At 49.8% G+C, this 22,496-nt stretch overlaps 8 protein-coding genes across 8 annotated transcripts; 4 read left to right on the top strand and 4 right to left on the bottom strand.

Annotated features, from left to right (window-relative positions):
• Nucleotides 1-204: 204 nt before the first annotated feature.
• On the top strand, nucleotides 205-1,701 carry ASPSYDRAFT_46311 (U2-type spliceosomal complex subunit CWC24). Its single transcript, XM_040847196.1, has one exon. The coding sequence runs from the start codon at nucleotides 476-478 to the stop codon at nucleotides 1,559-1,561; it is 1,086 nt and encodes a 361-aa protein (XP_040702082.1). The 5' UTR covers nucleotides 205-475; the 3' UTR covers nucleotides 1,562-1,701.
• A 1,073-nt stretch (nucleotides 1,702-2,774) lies between these two features.
• ASPSYDRAFT_153280 (DUF3431 domain-containing protein) lies at nucleotides 2,775-3,864 on the top strand (the record flags this gene model as incomplete). Its single annotated transcript, XM_040842265.1, has 3 exons — nucleotides 2,775-3,025; nucleotides 3,096-3,749; nucleotides 3,816-3,864. The coding sequence occupies 3 exons, from the start codon at nucleotides 2,775-2,777 to the stop codon at nucleotides 3,862-3,864; spliced, it is 954 nt and encodes a 317-aa protein (XP_040702081.1).
• A 675-nt stretch (nucleotides 3,865-4,539) lies between these two features.
• Nucleotides 4,540-7,061, bottom strand: akuA (putative DSB repair complex subunit Ku70). Its single transcript, XM_040847195.1, has 5 exons — nucleotides 6,871-7,061; nucleotides 6,200-6,811; nucleotides 5,304-6,147; nucleotides 5,144-5,247; nucleotides 4,540-5,092 (listed from the first exon to the last, which is right to left on the bottom strand). Exons 1-5 carry the CDS (start codon nucleotides 6,937-6,939, stop codon nucleotides 4,763-4,765), a joined length of 1,959 nt encoding a protein of 652 aa, XP_040702080.1. The 5' UTR covers nucleotides 6,940-7,061; the 3' UTR covers nucleotides 4,540-4,762.
• An 85-nt stretch (nucleotides 7,062-7,146) lies between these two features.
• On the top strand, nucleotides 7,147-8,905 carry ASPSYDRAFT_46308 (ferrochelatase HEM15). The gene is made up of 3 exons (XM_040847194.1): nucleotides 7,147-7,618; nucleotides 7,685-8,267; nucleotides 8,330-8,905. The coding sequence occupies exons 1-3, from the start codon at nucleotides 7,397-7,399 to the stop codon at nucleotides 8,785-8,787; spliced, it is 1,263 nt and encodes a 420-aa protein (XP_040702079.1). The 5' UTR covers nucleotides 7,147-7,396; the 3' UTR covers nucleotides 8,788-8,905.
• A 335-nt stretch (nucleotides 8,906-9,240) lies between these two features.
• On the top strand, nucleotides 9,241-13,962 carry ASPSYDRAFT_153268 (pentatricopeptide repeat protein; the record flags this gene model as incomplete). Its single annotated transcript, XM_040842262.1, has 3 exons — nucleotides 9,241-11,964; nucleotides 12,241-13,633; nucleotides 13,694-13,962. 3 exons carry the CDS (start codon nucleotides 9,241-9,243, stop codon nucleotides 13,960-13,962), a joined length of 4,386 nt encoding a protein of 1,461 aa, XP_040702078.1.
• A 1,421-nt stretch (nucleotides 13,963-15,383) lies between these two features.
• ASPSYDRAFT_153321 (SMEK family protein) lies at nucleotides 15,384-18,722 on the bottom strand (the record flags this gene model as incomplete). Its single annotated transcript, XM_040842270.1, has 9 exons — nucleotides 15,384-15,980; nucleotides 16,035-16,468; nucleotides 16,518-16,685; nucleotides 16,745-17,545; nucleotides 17,605-17,931; nucleotides 18,020-18,069; nucleotides 18,130-18,211; nucleotides 18,282-18,378; nucleotides 18,609-18,722. The coding sequence occupies 9 exons, from the start codon at nucleotides 18,720-18,722 to the stop codon at nucleotides 15,384-15,386; spliced, it is 2,670 nt and encodes an 889-aa protein (XP_040702077.1).
• A 1,159-nt stretch (nucleotides 18,723-19,881) lies between these two features.
• ASPSYDRAFT_1044068 (uncharacterized protein) lies at nucleotides 19,882-20,546 on the bottom strand. The gene is made up of 2 exons (XM_040839797.1): nucleotides 20,149-20,546; nucleotides 19,882-19,883 (listed from the first exon to the last, which is right to left on the bottom strand). Exon 1 carries the CDS (start codon nucleotides 20,464-20,466, stop codon nucleotides 20,182-20,184), a length of 285 nt encoding a protein of 94 aa, XP_040702076.1. The 5' UTR covers nucleotides 20,467-20,546; the 3' UTR covers nucleotides 19,882-19,883; nucleotides 20,149-20,181.
• An 80-nt stretch (nucleotides 20,547-20,626) lies between these two features.
• Nucleotides 20,627-22,293, bottom strand: ASPSYDRAFT_58767 (uncharacterized protein; the record flags this gene model as incomplete). The annotated part of the gene is made up of 4 exons (XM_040849588.1): nucleotides 20,627-21,363; nucleotides 21,523-21,909; nucleotides 22,076-22,132; nucleotides 22,209-22,293. 4 exons carry the CDS (start codon nucleotides 22,291-22,293, stop codon nucleotides 20,627-20,629), a joined length of 1,266 nt encoding a protein of 421 aa, XP_040702075.1.
• Between the last annotated feature and the right edge of the window lie 203 nt (nucleotides 22,294-22,496).

The following is a 22,496-nucleotide window of genomic DNA, read 5'->3' as shown; positions in this document are numbered from 1 at the left end:
GGCAGGCCCTGCGAGAGGGCCAGAAGTGGGCAAAAGCGTCTGCTATGAATAACTAACTATGACTAGTCGACGGGGGTTAATCGATCTGATACGTAGCAAGAAATTGAAGGAGCAATTCCTGAAAATAAGAACCGCAGTCTACTGTGTAATCTACAAGTCCATTATCTGATAAAGGCAGCAAGTTAAAAACAGCCAAACAATGGAACGAAAATAAGGTTACTGGACGTTTATCGGACCAGCGCGTGGGAAAGTCACAGACTCAGGCACAAAACAAGAATCCACAACAAACAAGATGACTCAATCTGCTAGTGCCAAACAGACGCCCAAAAAGGTTCGCAAAAGCCGCGAAACCCAAACAATCCGGCTCGTTTTGGTGTCACCTCCCTTGTTTGCCTGGTTTGCTCATCTTGCTTAGTTAACTTATTTGCTGGCGAAGTTGACTAAGTAGGCACGTGATGTTTACTGTTACTAATCAATGTCACGTGTTATTGCCACTCCGCAAGAGGTGCTGGAGCTTATCAGCAAGCACTTTTTTCGCTCAAGCAGTTCTCTTGCTCGACCGGTGTACAGTCTCAAAATGGCGGATGCAGCACCCCCAGTCTCTTTCAAAAAGCGCTCGGTAAAGAAGGGAAACTTTCGCAAGAAGCCCGAATCGCCACCTCCGGACGCGGACTCCGACTCGAGCTTCACATCCTCCGACGACGAAGAAGGCCATAGAAACAAGAGACGTCGGAAGAACGCGGTAGTATCTGCATCATCCGCATCAAACGCGCGACGAGCAAACAACTCTGACGAGCCTGTTGCCGCCGCGGCTGCTCCTTTAGCCCCGTCCAACGACGCCACCAAACACTCCAACTGGTACGATGATGAATTAAATGCAAAGAACCTCCTAGGGTCGACACGAGCTCGCCCAGAATCCTCCACCGCGGACGCGCCTGACGGTACATATAAGGGCGCTGCCAATTACCAGTCGTTCATTCAGAAAAACCCCAACGCTCCAACCAAGCAGTTCGGTCCCATCAAAGCGCCAACCAATGTGCGGACAGTGACATACATGGATTATGCGCCCGATGTTTGTAAGGACTACAAACTCACTGGATACTGTGGTTTCGGAGATTCTTGCAAGTTTAGCCATATGCGTGAAGATTATAAGCAGGGCTGGGAGTTGGATCGGGACTGGGACGTCAGCACGAAAGGCAAGAACGTGGCCGGCAAGGTGGTATCACAACGGGCTGAAAAGACCGGCGATAATGAAGATGACGACGAGGAGGAGCTTGAAAATATTCCCTTCGCATGCATCATCTGCAAAAAGCCGTACCAGAATCCCATCATTACAAAATGCGGCCACTACTTCTGCGAGGCATGTGCTCTCCAGCGTTATCGGAAGAACCCATCCTGTGCTGCCTGCGGGGCTGGCACTGGCGGGGTTTTCAACGTCGCGAAGAAGCTCAACAGCTTGCTCGAGAAGAAGAGGGAGCGTGCGCGGCAGCGCCGCGAACAGGCCATTGCCGATGGTGAGGAAGTCAGCGACGAGGAAGGCGAGGAGGCAGACAGTTCGTGATTGTATATATAGAGGCCGTAATTTAAAATTCAAAATTCGCAGCTGGCCTGTGAGACTGACATTATTGTGATTTACCCCTGAACAATTACGTATTTACAGTCGTATGGAGGGCAGTTTTAGGCCTCATACCAAAGCGGGAGATCAATGAATGTCTTGCCGCCCTTGCGCCATACGTCATTCGCCAATCCGCTAGTGCTGGTCCCACGTGTTGATCCTGCGGATTCCGTTGGACCCTTGCCCCTTCACAGTTAAGGTTCTTACAGGTTCCCGTCCACCGTCCACTCAACCTCCAGCTGCCCCCGGCCAAAAAATACGATCGGGGCTCAGCGGACAGTTGCAGGCAGCTCAGTTTCTTCTTTGGGGCTGTACCGTACCTGTCTGCGATGATCTTTGGCTTGACGCCGCTGAGACGAGTCGGAACGCCTGAATAATCTGCAACAATCCATGCAACAATCCATGCAACAATCCATGCAACAATCCATGCAACAATCCAGGCAACAATCCAGGCCAGAGAGCTAAGCTTCTCCACCAACTCACAGCCACGGGAGACGCCCCAGTATGGTTTCAGCAATCAGAACCCAGTTCCACCATCACAACTTTGGGTGAGCCGCCACGCATGCCTTTGGCGGTATGACCCATGACAGGCGTCACGACTGGCGCGGCCGTTTGGCTTGGGTTTGGGGGCCACTTGCGGGCCTAACGCGTGGCATATCGACGGATTCTTACTCCTTTTCTTCGCACAGTCCTGGTTCCAAATCCCTCAGCCTCTGGCCCACGCAATCAACCATGGAGGATCGGCCAATTGAGTCTATCCAATTCCCCGACCCGCACTCAATCGTCGTTGTGATAGCCATGGGACGGGAATTTGCCTCCCCCGGTTTCACTCCATGGAGAGGAGGAAAGTTTGGGCTTGACCCTCTGATAGTCCATGCTTGATTCTATCCTAAATGTCGTCAATTCGCCCATCTCTGGACCCTTCTCTCTTTTTGCCTTCCCCCGAGTTCCTGAAAAAAAGACCAGCCCCTTTGTCCGTCCCCATCCAACCTCACATACTGCTCGTTTTGGACTGCTGGATACGTTCTGCCCTGCTCCTTTCATTAGGAAACTCATCACCCCTTCTTTGAGCCCCAACAAGCGTCAAGTCCGCAGATGGATCAATCCATTCTAACCTAGTACAACTCGCCAGGCCTTCAATCGTCCTTTCTTACTCATAATGAAGAGCGGCTATCGCATTGCCCTCTGCCTCTCCTTGATCGTCTGCATCCCCGCATACTTTCTGCTCGCTCATTTCGCAGACCTCTCCGATCAGTATCACGCTGGCGTCTACCTGATCGACTGGCTAAGTAGCAAAGATTCCCACCTGGACAAGTGGGCTGCCTACAATGGAACTATCAGGGACAAAGTGGTTGTCATGGCAAGGCTCGAAGAAGAGCCTGTACGCTGGGTCCATGACGAACTTCCAGAGTATGCGCCCATTCCATGCTTGAATCGCAAAAACGCTCCTATTTCTCGTCCGGTTAGCTAATCTGTTCAGCTGGCAACGAGCTATCTATACAGTAAATCCGTCCGCGGACACAGTCGCCGATAACAGCCGCCTCAAAACACCACGCAACAAAGGCCACGAGTCAATGGCCTACCTTACCTACCTAATAGACCATTACGACAACCTTCCATCCACAATCGCCTTCGTCCACTCCCACCGCTCGGGATTCCTGATGGCGTGGCACGTTGATGCCCCAATGCACGACAATGTCGCCGCTCTGCGCTCATTGCAGCTGGATTTCGTTCAGCGCAACGGCTACGTCAATCTCCGGTGCAACCAAAACCCGGGTTGCGGCGCCCCCGATAAACCAAACGGACACGTTACCGAGGATGTTTGGACAGAGATATTTGAAGGAACTAGCACGCCGCCTCTAAATTCAACTACAAGTCCAAGTTCGCTTGGCGGAGAGGACGAATACAGCCATGGTCATCATGAGAAGAAATCGAAATACCTCCAAATGCCCACCTCAGTCGCAGCAGCATGTTGTGCGCAGTTCGCCGTATCGCGAGACCAGGTCCTCCAGCGACCGAGGGAAGATTACATCAAGATCAGACAGTGGGTGATTGATACCGATAAAACCGACGCCGCTAGCGGTCGGGTTATGGAGTATATCTGGCACGTTATCTTCGGCAAAGACTCTGTATAGTATGTGCAAGCTTCCGCACCCATGCTATCTTTCTTGTCCATGTCGCTAATATATATCTCTTCTAGCTGTCCTGACCAGGAACTTTGCTATTGCCAGGTATACGGTCAATGTTGATACACGCCCGAACACACGAACACACAAACACAAGACACCACACTTCGGAGCATCATGAACTCTTGGACTCCTATCGCTGATATACATCTCATTTTTCATCGTCGCTGACGCCATCACTCTTTATTTGCTATCTACCGCTTGATTATTTATGTTGTCTGCAAAGCGTTATAGCGTTCGTCATTATTTGCTTATGTCTGTACTATACCCCTAGAATTAGAGGTTCAAGAGATGAACCCTAGAAGTATTAGACCAATACACAAATACAAACCCAATTCATATATCCATTTACTCACTCCCAAGCTTTTAAATGTTCATTTTGAGTTTCTCGCAACAGACAAACGCGTTGGAGACCTCGTTCCATCTATAAAGGTGGGGGAAACACAATCTCAAATAACTGAATTTCCGTTCCGTCTTTACATTACACTCTAAAATAATTTTCTAGTCGTTGAGGACTAATATGGAACTGATATACAAAATTGATTCGCTCGTTGTACTGGATTTCTTTGGGCGGAAACTTTATGGTGAATCTGGATATATATATCTCCACCCTGTCATTTGACCGCAAACCGATACTTCTTAAACTATTATCTACCATTAGTGGCTAGCGTTAAACTATCGATAAATACGTTTGGTATCTCTAGGGCCATATCAAACTATTGTTTATGGTAACGACTTGTTTGAGTGGTTGGTGGATGCTTGAAGCAGTAAGTACCAGGTATGGAGTTAGGGCTAAAAACGAAGGTTTTCTGGTAATCATACGACGATAACATCATGCCTTAATGGCACAATGGGTATTCATGATGAAATAGGAAATTCATGGCATCAAGTCGTATCATGTCTAGCATTACTAAATTACATGGCGCAAGTTCATCTCACGTCCTACTCCATCGTCGTCGAACTATTTCGTCTCAAGGAGTTCCTCCACCCGCTCAACAAGTTCAGCCTTCTTGCCGGCGGCCGACCGTCCCTGGGTTGTGAGATACTCTTTGAGAGAAGCAACCGTCATTTTGGACAGCGTTCCATTCTGGTAGTGCTTCTGGACTTCTGCTTGATGATTCCCAGAGCCACCACCTTCAGCCTTTATTTTCTTCGCAGGGGGTCCGGCTTTGTCTGCTGCGTCTCCCTTTGCGGGTCTTTTAGGCAGCGTGCTTTTTGGTCCATTGGCGGCTATTATGTTGTATTGTTTGTCCAGTTCGTCAGACCAGGAGAGAACGTAGTCGCCAGCGCGCTGGAAAAAGACTGTCAGTAAAACCCAAGATCGCTGGCGATCGCGGCTTACCTTGTCTATTTGTCGATATTTAGGAATTGTCTTGTCTTCTGGCTGCTCAGGGACATCCTCGTCGAGGGCGAGCGCTTGCAATATCCGATAATGCCATTGAAGCGCTAGTTGGTTTGTCGGTGTTAATTTCCCGAGGATAAGAGACCACGTAAGTACTTACATGGGTTGGGGTATTTATGAGGCTCATAAACACCCTTTGGGAGTTGTAATTGCTGGATAACCGTTCGCATTTGATCGATGAGTGGCTCTGGAGCAACTTCAATGGTAGCTTCTGGGTTCTGCCGAACATCGTCCGCGAAGGGAATTGGCACGATCCACATCCCCGGTGGAAACTTTTGAACGCCATTCTCATCGACCTTCTCCTCACCAGCCATCATTGCACCAAGGGCTGGGGCCGCAGCCTTACGTGTAATGTACCAGACAAGCGCAACCTTCTTGTCTCTTAAGAGTTTCTGATACAAAGCAGAGAATACTCGCGTAGAACCCACATAGTCCTCCTCGGAAGGGTAGATAAACAGAGGATGCTTGATATTGGCCCAGAAAGGGAGGGCGGAAAGCGGCTTGAATCCAATAATTCGAATCACCGGCTCACCAAAGTCCCGTAAGCCTTTTTGTTCTTCTGGGGTGAAGGAGACTTGGTCCCCGCCGAATTTGTATGCTTTCTTGATCTCCCCTTTCTCGATAGTTCGAGCTGAATCGTCTGCGATCTGTGTAGTAACTCCCTTCGCGATTTGTGGTTTTTCTCCTCCTAGCCACACGAAGCAACTCCTCGCCGGCTCTTGGCGTTTGAAAAGAATATAGCCAGATACGGATATCTTCAGGTTCGGGCCCAGCTCTAAAGAAAGGTTTGAGAATTGCGCACGGCGCGGGACAGACTTGGAATTGATGCTTGACAAAAGACCATTGAGTAATGAGATACCATCCTGGGCATCTGTTGTTTTCGAATCAGGCTTTAAATAGGCAGGAGCCTCCGGGTCCATAGGGGACGCTTTGTATATGATATCCTATCCATCGTAAGTGATCATGTTCTGCGGAGTTTGGCCGAAATGTTCTTACGTCATAGAATTTCGAAGTGTCGAATTCATGTTTAACTTGAGAAATTGGAAACAATTCAATAATAACGCCAAGGTCGTATAAGTCTTTTGCACGAACAGTCGCCGCAGAGCGGAGGGATTTGTTATCTCCATGCGGGTTATCGTTATCAGTGACTATGAACAGCCGGCGCGATAAGAAATTTGGAGCTTTTGATGTGAATATTTGGTTTGCGCAAAATAATACGTTGGCCATGGAAACATGCTCTTCCGACGGTACAAGCACATCCTTAGCCTTGTCTTCGTCCTCGACTAGCGACCGCAATTCGAGAACCTCATGCGCAGAGGGAATATCCAGGTCAGTGAAAAGGTAGCAGTTCGGATATGATAAGTCGCCGCGACTGTTTTCGTCCTCGTTGTAGAATTTAGATTTTTTTGTTCCATACAATAGGATACCAATCATGTCATGGGGGTTGGAAATAATTCGTTGCTGCATAAGATGGTATGCGCACTTCAATGCGGCGGTAGCCGGCGACTCATGGCTGGGTTTCTTGGGGTCTGCCGACGGACGGATTTCGAGCATCGAGTCATTGACTTCAATGGCAAAGAGGACGGCATCTCTAACTGACTTGTAGCTCTACTCTCACATGTCAGCAAGGCGGTAATTCGATAAGCAAACACAATGAAGCTCCGTACTATCTCGTCCAGCTCCTCCTCCTCCTCACCAGCGACATCCTCTTCGCGGTATTGATTATCTTCAGCCATGCTTTTAATGATGAATTGCCCTAAATTGGGAAGGTTGTGTGAAAGGAGAATTGGGGGTGTCCCCAGTTCTTCGTGGTTATCAAGGCAACTGGGGTGTTCTGCCTATCTTAGGTACACCAGGCCCGGCAAACGCGTTTCTCCGGCTGCACTGACGCGGGGGATGACACGAACATCATGTGATTGCGCCAAGGCTGATGACCCCGGCTTCCTTGTGATTGGCCGATGGACGCACCGAATCTTCTCCGTCATCATATGCCGATGGCGACTGGAAGTGTTGGCACAACATAAATCGAACTGGCTTGCTGACGATTACCTACTCTACAGTATTCAATTTCTTTCTTTACATTAAGTCTGGATGCACCGGAATTGTTAATACTTTTTGAAATATCGTGCCACTTATATCCCACCCCCCGGAGATACACTCGTGTCTTAAATTGACCTAGCTGACGTTGCGGTTATGGCTCTGCGACGCACCTTCACACTTCAGCAGCAACTGCTGCGCCCGGTATCTCGCATAACCCTAGGAATTAATGGAGAACAGAGACGTGGCCTTGCAACAGTTGTACCACCAGTTACCCAAGATGCCACGGGTTCTAAAGGACCGACTGCAATGGTTTTCTTAAACATGGGCGGTCCTTCAACAACTGGCGAAGTGGAGGATTTTCTGAGCAGACTATTCGTGCGTTACTGCCCATCCTATCCCATCATCTGGAAATATTTCCTAACCAGTCCGTTTGTCATACAGGCCGATGGCGATTTAATCCCCCTAGGCCGTCTCCAAAACTACCTCGGCCCACTGATCGCGAAGAGGAGAACGCCAAAGATTCAGAAACAATATTCGGATATTGGAGGAGGTTCGCCAATCAGGAAATGGTCTGAGTATCAATGTACAGAAATGTGCAAATTATTAGACAAACTCAACCCTGAATCCGCGCCTCACAAGCCTTACGTTGCGTTCCGATATGCTGCGCCCTTAACGGAAGAAATGTATACGCAGTTACTAGAGGACGGATTCGGTAACGGAAAGGGGGGTCGTGCTGTTGCATTCACGCAATATCCGCAGTACTCATGCTCTACAACGGGCAGCTCGCTAAATGAGCTGTGGAAATGGAGAAATCGACTGGAGGGGAAGCGTGGAAATGGAGACACGGATTCGACAGGGGCTATCCAATGGAGTGTCATTGATCGCTGGCCAACACACCCCGGTCTGGTCGAAGCATTTGCGCAGAATATCGAAGATCAGCTTAAGACCTACCCTGAAGAAAAGAGAGGCAATGTGGTGTTATTGTTCTCGGCTCACAGTTTGCCCATGAGCGTGGTCAACAGAGGTAAGGCTAAGGCGATTTCGCCTGTACGCCCCAATACTCATGTAACTAATGTCGTTTTTTAGGTGACCCCTACCCAGCAGAGGTTGCTGCGACCGTTCATGCGGTAATGCAAAGGTTAAACTTCAGCAATCCTTACCGACTGTGCTGGCAGTCTCAAGTTGGACCATCCGCTTGGCTCGGCGCTCAAACTAGCGATACGGTTCAGGAATATGTGAAGAAGGGCCACACCGACATTGTTCTTGTCCCAATTGCTTTCACCAGTGACCATATTGAGACCCTGTACGAATTGGATCTAGAAGTGATGGAAGAGGCGAATTCTCCAGGCGTAAAGCGCGCTGAAAGTTTGAATGGCAACCCGATATTCATCCAAGCTCTAGCAGATTTGGCTCGTGACCATTTGCGTGCGGGGGATTTATGTTCTCGCCAAATGACGCTTCGTTGTCAAGGCTGCAAGAGCGAAAGGTGCCTTGAACAGAAGAAATTTTTTGCCGGCCAAAAATTCGCTTCTCTTGTACAATAAATAAAGCATAAACGATTTTCGGGTTATATAAATTGAGACGCCCACAACCTTGTGGGAAATGTAATACTATCATGATTTTGGCACAGTAATTTAGAAATAACCTTGAACCGGTGGCCAAATCCTTCCAATTTCGCGGCAGCAAGGCGTGCAGACCATTGCATGGCATGATCACCTGGGAGCCGCTAAGGAGATGCTGATATGGGTTGACCCGGAACTAAAAGCTGCTACGGGGACCGAGACAATCCAACCGCGTCGCCGACTGCAAACTTTCCGAAGAGCGTCTCCGGCACATATTTTGGACCAAACCCGACAATTCAACCAATTGACGAGTCCACACTCGATATCTGGACTTTATTACGACTCCCTGGGCTCGAGCCTATTTCTTCTTTCAATTTATGGTTATAAGTTGAATTCCGATTCGCCGCCCGCTGGTTGGGGTGCTCACTCGACAAGATGCCTACCCACGGACCTCCAGCCGTTCCCTCGCGAAACGCCCTTCGAACGCTTCGGAGGCTGGCCCTCGCTGGATCAACTGTGGGAGGCTGCTGTACGGTTGCTGCTATCACGTATGATGTCCATCGGCGGGTCGGTGTCGCGGAACGCATTGTCGAGAATAAGAGGGCACTCCAATCCTCAGCCCCCAGATATGATGCGACATCCGCAGCTAGGAGGCTCTCTCGTATGATGGAAGCAGCGGAAGCAGGTGAATTTATGGGCCTTGAGGCTTGGAAGGAGCAGGAGAGAAAGTTCAGAAAATCGCAAATTCTGGGGTCGGATTGTGCTCGCGACGAAAATTCTCCCGATCTCTCAGTTGACAGCTTCAAGTCAGCAAACTCGGTTGACCATAGTACTACAGCTACGATATCGAACGAGGCTGCAGTCTCACGAACTAGCGTGGAACTGAATTACAGCTCGTTAAATCCGGGAAACAGAGCCAGCTTTCCCCCTTCCCGGCCGCCTGAGCCGCCCCTAAAATCGAGAAATATCGGCCAAGGACCAGAATTAAAGACATATATTGGGACGGTAGAAAGTGATCTTGGAGATTCTGCTAAAAAGCAGAAGACACTTACCGAAAATATGGAGGAGCTTTTTGAGCGTGGAGATTACATCAACGCCGCTCAAATATTCTTGGATGCGCATCCGGCCTCACTCAGAGGCATATCATCCGAGCGAAGGGAGCTTGCTACCCAGGCATTCTTCTTAAATTGCAGACATGATAACGTGTTTATCGCAAGAAGTGTCTTTGAGCGTTTGGAAGAGGTGGACCGAATATCACCAACGATGTGGAGAATCCTGATTGTTACACTGGCAAAGAAGGGCTGCATAGAGTCAGCGGCGACTATCTACATGCGGTACAGGGAAAGGTTCTCTGTCCCCGGGGTGTTGTTAGACGTTGTTCTTCGCTGCCTGATTGAATCCCGTAGACTCACAAGTGCGAAATGGGTTCTACTGCGAAATCTATCCAAGGACAGAGATTGTGGTCTATGCGGTGCATATCTCAGCGGCCTGTGGAAAAAGACGAGAAACATTGAGCTACTGAACGGCCAATTCACAAAATTGCTGATGGTGCTGCGACGTCTGGATAAATCTCCCACTGAAAAGCTTGTCAACCCGTTGCTCAAGGCCTATGTGGAATTTGGTCGATTTTCGGATGCTGAAGCTCTTGTACACCAGATGACAACCACCTACCGTGTGCCGCTAACTTGTCGGATGAAAGGTCTTCTGGTATACGGCAGAGCTTTACAATGTGATTGGGCAGCTGTGGATGATGGTCTCCAGGAAATGCATAATCTCGGTCTGACGAACAAGAAACGAGATTTCGTCTATATCTTTGATCGCATATTCCTGGAATATTGGCCATCGCACACATGTGTTGAGATCCAGGACTTCCTTTATCGATACATTGATAAGTTTGACATCAATGCTGATCGGGTTTTCTTCCAGCACATAATGGAGGCAATTGTCGAAAAGGGCGATGAAGCTATGGTTTCTGAATTTACAAGCATGGCGCGCCAACGTGGGTGGAAAGTCAAGGTTGACGAGAAGGCATTTATAGACCTGTTGCGCAACCGTCGATCAGCGCTCGAAGATTCACCAGTGGGTTTTTGGCAGATGCTGCGTGTTGCCAGAGAAGAAAATATGCGGGCCACTGCTTCGCAGCAGCTTCTGGGCCAGGACCGTCGATCATTTTTACCGGTGACCAACAATTTGGGCGCACAGTTTCCCGACGCGTGGTATAAGCGTACAGTGGACGAAATAACGAAACCTTCGAGGCCCGTTGATCAGTTCCAGAAATTGCACCATCAGATGATTTATTATATGCACATGGGGAAAATGGGAGACGCCTTGCAGTGTTTCCAGGGTGCGAAACATGCCGGATTCCACTTCAAGCCGCTCGAGGTTGAACTTGCGGCGATTGCTACACTACTTGAGCACGGGCCGAGCGCCGCCCAAACTCTGTTAGAAGGCCCATGGACAAAGTCGTTGCCCATCTTCTACCGCCAGATAAAAGATTTGGACCCCTCAGCAGAGGACGAAGTCGTCAAGTTGGCTGTTTTCCGCTTCTACAAGATCTGCTGGCTCACGAGAAGAATGGTAATCAAGCATAATATCACCGCCTCAACAAGCCGACGTCTGATTGCATCAAATAAGCCCGAGCTGGCTCTTGATCTACTCGTGGCCGTGTATACATCAAAATATGGACGCTTGAAGGAGTTCGATGCTGTTTGCATTAAGATGTTCCTCCGTGCGTTTACTGCGACGAACAATTTTGCGGGGATGCGATGGTGTATTCTAACCGCTATTTCCCGAGGGAGCGCTCTCAGCCGAGATCTTGCTGTCGAGGTTGACAGAGTTTTGGGGATCGTCCGCCGCGAGGATACGTCGTCTGAGAAGAAGATTCAATTGCGTTATCTGGATTTCGCAGCCTCCGTCCTTCATGGGAAGTGCAATGGCGATCCGAAATACTCGGAGCTAAGGGGCAATGCTGAATTAAAGAAATCATTCCGGCGAAGATTGAAAGGGTATGGAAACAAGTATGACATGTGGCGTGGCCAGGCGAAGTTGTTCAAGCAGGCGATCGAGGAGTGGGACGAAGAGTACGAGCTCGAGAAGGTGCTGCGCCGGATCGACAACGACGATTCCTCGATTCTCGCTCAATGGGACGAGGCTGCTTGCGTTGAATTGGAGAGCGTGAATGGACCTTGAAGTCTGTAGTATAGATATAACCGGTTCTAAATCTAGACCTGTACCTGTATATTACTATCAGTGCGAATTTTGCATGTGATTGCTTGGCGGGAATTCAGCGACTTTGATCTTTTCTGTACAAGGAACAATCGGCTACAAAAAAACAAAAAATACAGTATTTTTGGGCCAATGAACAAGGTCCCATTCGCATCGTACGTTCACCGTTAACCTTAGCAGCTGGTGGAGGCAGTCAGGCCACATCTGGAGCCGCCGCAGAGCACAACCACAAAATCCGCATCCCCCTTTAAACTTCACCTATTAAAGATTCCCGCTGCCTCCCTCCGCCGCAATTTCTCCCCCTCCTCGTCTCTATCCACGCTCCTTAAGGCTCTGCGACCCGAATATGCGCAGCGCCCATCCGTTGCTCTCGTCGATCATCCCTTCTGCGCCGAGTTTCTGAATTTCTCTTCCGCCACCATGGCCACAACCCTCGCACATGGCCATGCCGACGGCCAGACCCTCAAGTCCTCGGACGCCGCCGAGCACCGCCGACGGGTTCATCATGACGCCGACGTCGTTATAATAGGAGCGGGAGTTCTGGGATGTGCATTAGCTGTGACTTTGGGGAGGCAGGGCCGGAGTGTCCTCCTGCTCGAACAGTCGCTCAAGGAGCCCGACCGCATTGTCGGCGAACTTTTACAACCCGGAGGTGTCACTGCCCTGGAGCAACTGGGTCTGCGGGATTGCCTGGAGGGAATTGAGGGTATTCCGACTGAAGGATACTATGTTACCTACATGGGCAAACCGGTCAAAATTCCATACCCCATCCAAAGCCCTGGGGCTCCGCGACCAGAAGGCAAATCATTCCACCATGGACGCTTCGTAATGAAGCTGCGCGAGGCTGCCAGGGCTTGCCCCAATGTCACAATTGTCGAGACCAAGGTTACGGATCTGGTTACTTGCTCGCATACCAAGCAGGTTCTTGGGGTGGAGTGCGTGACCAAGGAGTCCAAGGATTGCTACTTCGGTCAAGTAACCGTAGTTGCAGACGGCTACGCCTCCAAATTTCGGAAACAACACCACCCTTATACACCCAAAGTCCGGTCGAAGTTCTGGGGCCTGGAGCTCATTGATGCGGAACTGCCTCAACCACACTATGGCCACGTCCTTTTAAATACTAATTGCCCGCCCATCCTCGTCTACCAAATCGGAACACGCGAGACTAGAATTCTTTGCGACATCCCAGAAAACCTACCCTCGGCCTCCGTCAAGAATGGAGGTGTCAAGGGTCATCTCCGAAACGTGGTCCTGCCGTCTCTTCCTAAATGCATCCAGCCTTCATTCGCTGCCGCGTTAGATAAGGGTCAACTGCGGTCCATGCCAAATTCATTCTTGCCGAGTGCCACAAACAAAAAGCCAGGATTAATAGTACTAGGAGATGCTCTCAACATGCGGCATCCGCTCACAGGAGGTGGTATGACAGTTGCATTGAACGACGTCGTCATCCTCCGTGACCTGCTGAGCCCGGTGAACGTTCCCAAACTGAGTAACACCGCACTTGTCCTCAAACAACTTTCTGTCTTCCACTGGAGACGCAAGATGGGCGCGTCAGTCATCAACATCCTAGCTCAAGCTCTGTACTCTCTCTTCGCTGCGGATGGTAAGCATTGCCTACTCACCCACTGCCATAAGCTGTGGTACTAACTCATTTCCCCTCTAGACGATAACCTGAAAGCCCTACAGCGCGGATGCTTCCAATATTTCGCCATGGGAATGTACAACCAGCCTGTTAGCCTCCTGGGCGGGATGCTCAAGAAACCACAAGTCCTCTTCGCTCACTTCTTCACCGTCGCTTTCGTCTCCCTTTGGGTCATCATCCGCGACTCCCCACTATACAAGTTGCCCTTGGCACTGATCCGATGCGTCACGGTCTTCTGGACAGCATGCGTCGTCATCTTCCCGTACATGTTAATCGAAGCCTTCTGCTAGCTTCCTACCTTACTTGCTTACTTCGCTCGCCTCAACGTTACCACTTTCTTGGTTCTCTATAAAGTGAAGGGCGCCACCATTTTCGTTCTACGTATCTTATAAATAATGTCCCTTTATTTGTCACGACGATACATGTTCAGTCTGTGTATAACTACTACCTAACTACCCACCTGCCTGTTTATATTTTGTCAACTTAATTCCCCCAAAATGTTTTTAAGAGTATTTACAATTTAATATCTCTCTCTTTCCATCTTGTTTTTCCCTTTCGTCTTGTCTAGTCCTATTTTGACTTTTTATCGTGTATTATATAGACCCAGACTCAGAATAGACCCTGTGGAACTGACTGCCGAGCTACTTCTGCTCTACTACCCAAACAATACACCATTCTCCCATCATTCTCTCGTTTGCTCATTTTGGAGATAGATAGCTTGGCCCTGTCTTCCTACTACCTACTATCACCATCAATACATGACTACGACAGTACTAAACCTTACTTATTCACTCAATAGATAAGTCAGGCCAGAGAAACATTAGAAAGCCGTATTCGGCAATTCAATTCAATTCGATCCAGACGAAGTGCAGGAGAAACTCAGTCCAGAACGCAAAATAAAACTCCTAACAGCGCTGTGTGCTTGCTATATGCTATACCATGACCGCGTTGCGTATGCCGTCGCATTCGCATTCGTTACTTAACTTATTGGAAGAACCCTCCCTTGGATACTGAATTTTATTTAGGTCGCTTTAACCCCCATTGAACCCAAAGCCCTATTCAATCATTCAAATCAATCAATCAATCAACGGAGAAGGTGAGAAAAGTGCAAAGGAAGAAAAGCAAAACATAAATATAGGTTGATGAACGGGTGGATGGATGAGATTGAAAAGAAGAGAGAAGCTGTGCAACAAACACCACGCGTGGGTGACTAGACGCCAGGAACACCGGTAGATGATGGATGGATGGATGAATCGTATGGTATGGTATGGTATAGCAGCAGCGGTTGAGTTAGGTTAGGTTCGGTACAGTTATGCGTACATATACGGCACGGTATGTAACATGTGTGGATTTGAGAAGATCGAGAGAGGGAGGAAAAGAATAAAGGGTTCCGGTGCGTCCACCCTCTATTTCCATAATTTGATGGATGCCAAAACGGAGCTGCAAGACATGGCAGGATAGCAAGGACGGAAAATTTTCGCTCAGATATGTTCGAAGACCCGGCAGCAAGAAGATAACAACGAGTAGAAACGAAAAAATAAACGGAAAGACAGGGGGGAAAAAAAACCCATGGTACTTCATCTGGTATCTAGGATGCAGTCGTAAAACAATCGCGAAGAGATTTTCGAAGGCTATGCTTGCAAAGCAGAGAGATGCAGAAAAGTTGAATGAAGACTTTATTTGGGCGCGAGCAGTAAGGGCGGGTTTGAATTCAGCCTTCCCCGCTGCCGCCGTCATTATGGTTTTCTTTCTCGTTCTCATTACCAGACGAATTGGATGCAGGTTCAGGTACGTCAGTCGTGTCTGCAGACTGCTTGACCGAGGAACTGAGGTTGATGGCGATCCGTTTCGGTGCTGCATTGCCAGCACCCTGTCCTCCTTGTGCGGCACCCTTTTCAGCAATCATTACCGAACCGATGGAGCTGCTTCGCTTTTTCCGTAGGAACCCTGCACTCCCGGTAGAACTACTTGTAGAGCTTCTTCTTTTAGGTCCAGATGTAAGCTTGACGAGTTCGTCATCATCCTCTTCCTCGCGGCGGCGCTTCTCCGATAACCTCTCGGGAGGCGTCTGCACGATCTGAGAGACTGGAGTTGATGGTTGGTCGTCGGCCGAGTCTGCAGGTGCATCGTCATTCGAAGTTTCCTCGGGTTGAGGCTGTTGTTTTTGGCCCGCTTCTGTCGTGTCCATAGCATCGTTTTCTTCTTCGTCATCATCTGGATAGTCTACCAGGGACTTCACTGAGGGAGAAGCAGCGCCGTTTGGAACCTGCGAGATGAGTGTGCCCGTAGCCTGATTATCTTGCCGCCACTGGAACTTGGAATCAGTATTTCGATCGGCATCCGCAGCCAGGCAGAGACTTACCTCTTCTTCATCGTCCGACGTATTGAAATACTCCTCTTCGGCAGGATCCATTTCTTTCACGCCTTGCCAACGTCCACTAGGTGGCATCTTCAGGACAGGTGTTACCTCCTCTTGAGAGTAAAGCGTCGAATCCGCTTCCTCACTGTATCCCTGGAGCTGTTCGTAATGAACTATAAGGCCCTGGAAAGTGTCGACATAGGTGATATTTCTCAGTTTGTCCCCATATTTTCCGACCACGTGCAGAGTAATCGGCTTGATGTGTTCCCGTTTAATAAATTCGAAAAGTTCAAGGCAGGCAGAATTGAGCAGGTTATCGCGAGGCATGGTCTCATAAACAATGTCAAGAATGAGCCCAAATGTGTCGTTATGCGTCATCAAAGCTTGATAAAAGGTATCTTGAAGGCTAAGCAGGGTCCTGAAGAATTTTAAAGCAGCTAGAAAACCATTAGAGCTGTTCGAGCTGAGGTAATTGAAGAAACATACTTAATTTAAGGTGTTTTTGCGGCACCCTCAGGAGTTGTGTGATGTGCGCTGCAAGGCCCTCGTTCTGAATGACATTGCGGCATCGGTAAAGGTGTTGACGGACGAAGAAGGTGAGGATATCCACAAGATGGGAATACAGGGCTACGGCTTGGAAGGTTAAAGCATGAGCTGGAGAGGAATTGTCAGCGAGTTGAGCGTAGAACTGACAAGGTAGTTCAGAAACTTACGATTGGACAGGTCCTCGAGTCTTTTCAGAGGTGCAAATAGTCTCTTCGAAGATTCGTCGAAGTGGTTTTGAACGAATGCATCAGAGAGAATATTTGGCCGCACCTTCGCAGCATGTTCGGGGCCAGCCCGAGCCATCGCGGCCTGCAAGGGAACCTGCGGGTCTAGCAAGACCTTGATCGCATCTGCCAGCTGGTTCTTCACGCCGAGATCGACCTCCGTATGAAGCAGGTCGATTAGGGTATCAGTCAACGGAGTCTTTTTCTCATTAACAGCCTTAAGCATATAACTGCGCATCATAATCGGATCGTGGTCAAGAAGTGCGACTAGAATATCGATCCCTGTCGTCCGAATTGCCGGGTTTGGGTGCTTAATAGCGAACGCAATCACGGCGAAAAGACCATGGCTGATAAGGTTACCATAAAGCGTAGCTCTTTCCGGTACCTGTAAGTTTTTCGCAATCGATGCGCATTGGTGCAGGAATTGGACTGCATCCTCCTTGCGCTTTGCATCTGCGTTTCGCGGATCGAAAACCGAAAATAGCTCTTTGAGGAACTGGCCGTCTGACTGGATGTGATTCACAATATCAACTTGGTTGTAGAAGATCATAGAATTAAGGACCGAAAACGTTGGGTCGTCGAGGATACGTGCTAGAACGACATCTTTCAAATATTGCAATCGCCAGGTGTAGCGAATTTTGCGCCGGATGGAGGGGTCCCTGATGGGAACCACTTCCTTGTAGCGTGATTTGTCTGACAAGTACTGGCGATGGTTCGCTTTATGTGTAGGGAACTCGGGATCATCTACAGAAAGTTAGCGGCGTACACCCAACTATACGCGAAAAGTTTCCCAGCACACGTACATTCCAATGCTCCAACAACTCCAAGTATGACGGGGTCTGTGACAACGGTTTCGATTATCGTGGTATCATTGAGAAGGATAAGCGATTTCATGATGTTGCAAAGACGGTGCAAGTCGTCGATACTCTCGAGGTCTTCCGCGACTGTAACCAGAGGAAGGAGTTTATGTATGTATTCGTCTCTGATGACACACTTGGACAGCGCATCTCGGCCGGCCTGGGCTATGCTGGCGGCTCTCATCAAATGATCGATCTCGGGGAGGTTTACAAGTTCGGGTGCGGGTAATACAACGGTCTGGATATTGTCGAGGTCGTCGGAGAGAGCATCATCTGCAAGAAGAGCGCGTCGTTATCAGCAACAGCGGCCAAAACGCGGGCAACATGCGCGGGGGTATAAATAACACAGAGAACCTCTTACCACCTGCAGCGAGCGTGAGAAGGTGTTGTTGAACAGAATTGACAAAATTCCTTGTACACAGGTAAGCATAAAGTATTACAACAATTGCGCCGGGTCGAATGGCAAATTACCATATCACAGCGCATCCCTCCGCTTCTTGAAAACTCAATGCCATATCCGTCTGGTTCGGCTCAGTCCATACGATTAATGTATCTAACATAGGACAAGCAGTGTCAGCGAATACCAAGTGCACTCGTGGTACGGTATGAGCAAAGAAACCAACCTTGCTGTTTTTGATATCCGCCATCCTTAGAGATTCTCGTCTCCAAGAGTACGCGAACGGGTTTATCCTCCGATTCAACAAATATCCGCGGTTCATCCTACAGGGTAAAAAAAATCCGAGGTTAGCGAAGATTCAAAAAACATATAGACAATCGCGCCTTTCCCATATGCCTTTGCGCCCGACCGACAACCACCAGTTATTGGCGGCCGGGGTCGCGTAGGCGTGAGAAAGTTTGCGGTGGTAATGCCATGAATCCATTCATGTCATGCCATGTCATTCCACGCGATAGCCACGATATAAAGCAGTCGGAAAGAAAGTGTCGCTTACATCCAGGATTTGGCCAGTGCAAAATCCTGTTCCCCGGTCAAACCAGTCATTCTCCTTCAGTTCGTAAACCTTAACCCGCTTGCGATCGCCGGGCGGCTGTAAATCCAACGCCATGATCTGGTCGGGGAAGAAGAGGGGCGCTCGTCACTCCGGGACACCTCTGGAACGACGAGTGCACCGGCGCGAGGAGAGCGCCGAGGTAGAGGGCGAGCGAAGCAGACTCAGAGAGCGCGGGTCGGCGGACGGGCGGGAGCGAGGAGAGCGAGAGAGAGAGAGAGAGAGAGAGAGGCAGAGGATACGGTTGCTGTGGGGTCGACGGGCGGAGAGAGAAGGGGAATAGCAGGGACGGCGGCGATGATAGGGAGGATGGCGAAATCTGGTGTGGCTGACGATGATGAAAGATGGTGGTGGTGGTGGTGACGGAGTCGGGACCAGCTGGCGGCCTCGGCAGCGGTCGGCGCGAGAATTGGATTTCAGGACGTTCAGGGTCCTGAATCGGACAGACCTTGTTCCTTTGGCGCAGGAGATGCGGAGAATGATAAAATAAAACCGCCACTGCAGCGAGCCAGCGACACGCGACCGGAGGGACAAGCGAGAGAAGGCTGACAGCAGCACAGAGACGCGGCCGGGTGGCAGTCTCGGCGGGATTGCGGATCGTTGGGTTGGATTGGTTTGATTTGATTAGGCTTGGATGATCAAGGCCTGGCCCAGATTCATGAGTCCAGAATCACAGTCTCATTTCCAGCGCATCCGAAAAAGGAGACCGTGTCAGGGGTGAAGAACGAAAAAAGAAGCAGCTTACTCGGGATGACGTGCGCTCAATCTTAATGCTCCAGCTGATGATTCTATTTCTGACCCAGCCTTCCCCACGTATCCATGGAACTGTTGGAACTGTACTCCGTATACATGCCAACTGCTTCTTATCTATCGGCTCTTTTCCTGAAGACTGCCAGCTCGTCAATGCTTTCTTCACTGCGAGTTACACCCGAGAGCACTAATAATATACAGAATATCCACGCACAAGCTTATCCAGACATCCCGCTCCCCGCCGCGCTTATTCCCGCCCAGAAACAAAGCGTCCCAGACTTTCCAGCATCGCTCCCCTGCATTGATCTACGATTCTGCTGGGCTTTGGCCCTGTGGGCTGTGATCTATCGCTGTACTAGTGGTGCTCCTTCGTCCCTGCAGCCCTGTGTTCGCGGCAACATGCAAGGTCGGGACCCGGGAACCTGCTGCTGAAAATTTACTCTTTATCGCATACTACCAAGCGAGTCACTGAACTGGCATGGGGATATTAATTAATAGACCAATAAATACAGAAAAATCATAAGCAGACCAAACAGAACATTAACATGGTAGAAATGCGGCTCAGATCAAACTCCAATAACTCTTTTGATGTTTGCTTGCTCCCCAAATTCCTTTTGCCATGACCCAATTCGAAACAGAGATGAGAGACGAGTAACCACTTTGCTTCCCAAAAAACAAAACCCAGTGCCAAAAAAACGGAAGAAGAAAAAGAACAAGAACAAGAAAAACATACGTAGCTTCAGCCATAGTTGTAGACAACCCACTGTCATGTTAAACACCTGAAACCCCCGGATGAGCTGCAAATGAGAGCCGACGCATACACTCGCAAACATGTAAACACAATCCCAACCCGGCAAAACTGTAACGACAATAACAGAGATGATCCAAATGCAGCCCAGAAACTGATGACAACCAGAACAATCCGATAAGTGGTGAAAAGAGGGAATGAATGCAGACAGCAAGCACCAAGGGGGAATACCGACTCCGGAAACCAACAGGCCAACCAAGCTCCGACCAAGCCAGCAAACCATGTACCAAACCGACATCGCATAAACGGAGTCCAGACAAGAAATTATCGTTGCACCAACTTGCACTCTGCCATATATGTACCATTGCCAACCCCTAGACGCAAAGCCTCTTCTCAAACGCCATCGCGCAAAACATCAACCTAGAAAAAGAGAGAAAAGATAAAAAGGCTAAGGGAATCCTTCTTAGCCCCAGACTGAAGCTTGCACACCCAACCCAGTTTTAGAGCCCCATACACCGCTGGTGTTGCTCCAACCAAGGCCAACGCCACCAGAAGCATCCGTCACACCAGAAGGTCCAGCGGTGGAGGTAACAGGGTTAGATGCAGCCGACACAGAGCGGTCGTTGATGCTCTCAGCTGGTGTAAAACCGAACCCCAAGGGCGAGGGCAGGGGAGTCGTCGATCGCTTGTTCAAAGCGGGGTTTGGCGCTTGGGAAGGCCCGGTCTGCTGAGCCGGGCGAGATCCGATGGGACCAACAGATCCGATGGGACCGGCGTTCGCTTTCGGATTTGTCTGCCGAGAAGATGGAGAATCCGCACCGGGCGATGATGCGGAGGTCACAGGTTGCTCACCAAACACCGGGTTGATACCAGAGCTCGGAGAGGAGGTACTGTTCGCACGCGAAGGGGATTGGATGCCAGCCGGACCGGCGCTAGCCTGAGAGATACTATCGGGGCCGCCTGGAATTGAAGCCTGGCTGAATGGGTCGACGCTTCTGGGGGAAGCGCCACGCATACCAGCTTGACTCTCGGGCCGAGAGCCATCCTCTGCGAAAGTGTTGGGAGGGAAGAAGGCGGGACTGTCGTTGCCGTATAGGGCTCTGTGTTGGCGGGCAAGAAGTTCCCGGCGACTTTCCTCGTTCACGGCGGCGGGGCTGAGCGAGCGATCGGACTTGCCAGCAGACATTTCGGCGAGAAGGCCTTTCAAGAAAAAAATTATTAAACCATGTTCTCCAGAAAAAGTATGGGGTAATACCCCAATGTATTATACAATGCAATGGATACATATGTGGGTAAAAATGTGCACGGGGAATCTTGGATGTATAGGAAAGAAAAGAATTCCAAAATGCTACCACGTACTTCGGTTGTACTGCTGCTCCTGATGATAGTTGCGGAGTTCCCTCTCACGCTGTGCCGCCATCCGACGCTTTGCTTGCATCATCTGATCCACTTCATTCGGGCGTCCTTGAAACCGCTGTGAGGCGTAGAAGCCTTGCACATTCGGGGGGGTCGGGTGCATCCGCGCACCGTCAAAGTCGCTTATCGAGTGATGGCGCTGTGCTGGGTTTGGCATGCGCGGGTCTGCTGCATAGGGTTGTTCAGGGTATGTCCTTGTTGAAGAAGGTGTCCGAGGTGGCGTACCGTATTCAGGATGGGGGCGGCCCATCATCAGCGGCATTGAATCTCTTCGAGGGGCGGCCCATAGTTTGCCGCTCTTAACGAGGTTATCAATGGCGCGATCAACCTCTGAGATAAAAAGTCAGCAACCATGATCCAATCCTTCAACGATATATTTCCATCACGATCCGTAGAACCGGCTACACTGCAGTTTCCGCCGAATATCTGGCATTCCACGTGCGGGTAGAGATATTCGGTGCCCAGCAAAACACAAGGAAAGTCGTCGGGTGCATACCGTCAAATTGAGAAGAGAACGCAGGGATATCGTCGCGCTGGGAAACAGAGCTTGATCCTAAAAACGAGTGTGTAAGTTTTCGGTCTGACTCTGCAGCAAAATTCAATTGCGGGATATTGCGTTCAATCCATACCTGATCGCGACGGAGGAACGGGCTGCTCCCAGGACGCCTGGCGAGAGGCCGGGGCCTGCCAGCCCTGAGGTTCGTAATACGCCATGTTGACCGATGAGAAACTTCGGAGTGTCGACGAAGAGGGACAGCGAGGGCAGCTGATACGCTTGGGAGGATATCGAACCCGATTCTAGGCTGGGAACCAAATTATTAGCTTTCAATCCGAGAAGGACAGAGTGAACGTGGCCAAAAGCTAACGAGTGCTCATTAAATATAAAAAACGAATAAAGCTGGCGCGGTGGCAGCGAC

This window comes from Aspergillus sydowii (assembly GCF_001890705.1).
Source record: "Aspergillus sydowii CBS 593.65 unplaced genomic scaffold ASPSYscaffold_6, whole genome shotgun sequence".
Taxonomy (NCBI): Eukaryota; Fungi; Ascomycota; class Eurotiomycetes; order Eurotiales; family Aspergillaceae; genus Aspergillus; species Aspergillus sydowii.
This window is presented reverse-complemented; position numbering and strand designations above follow the sequence as displayed.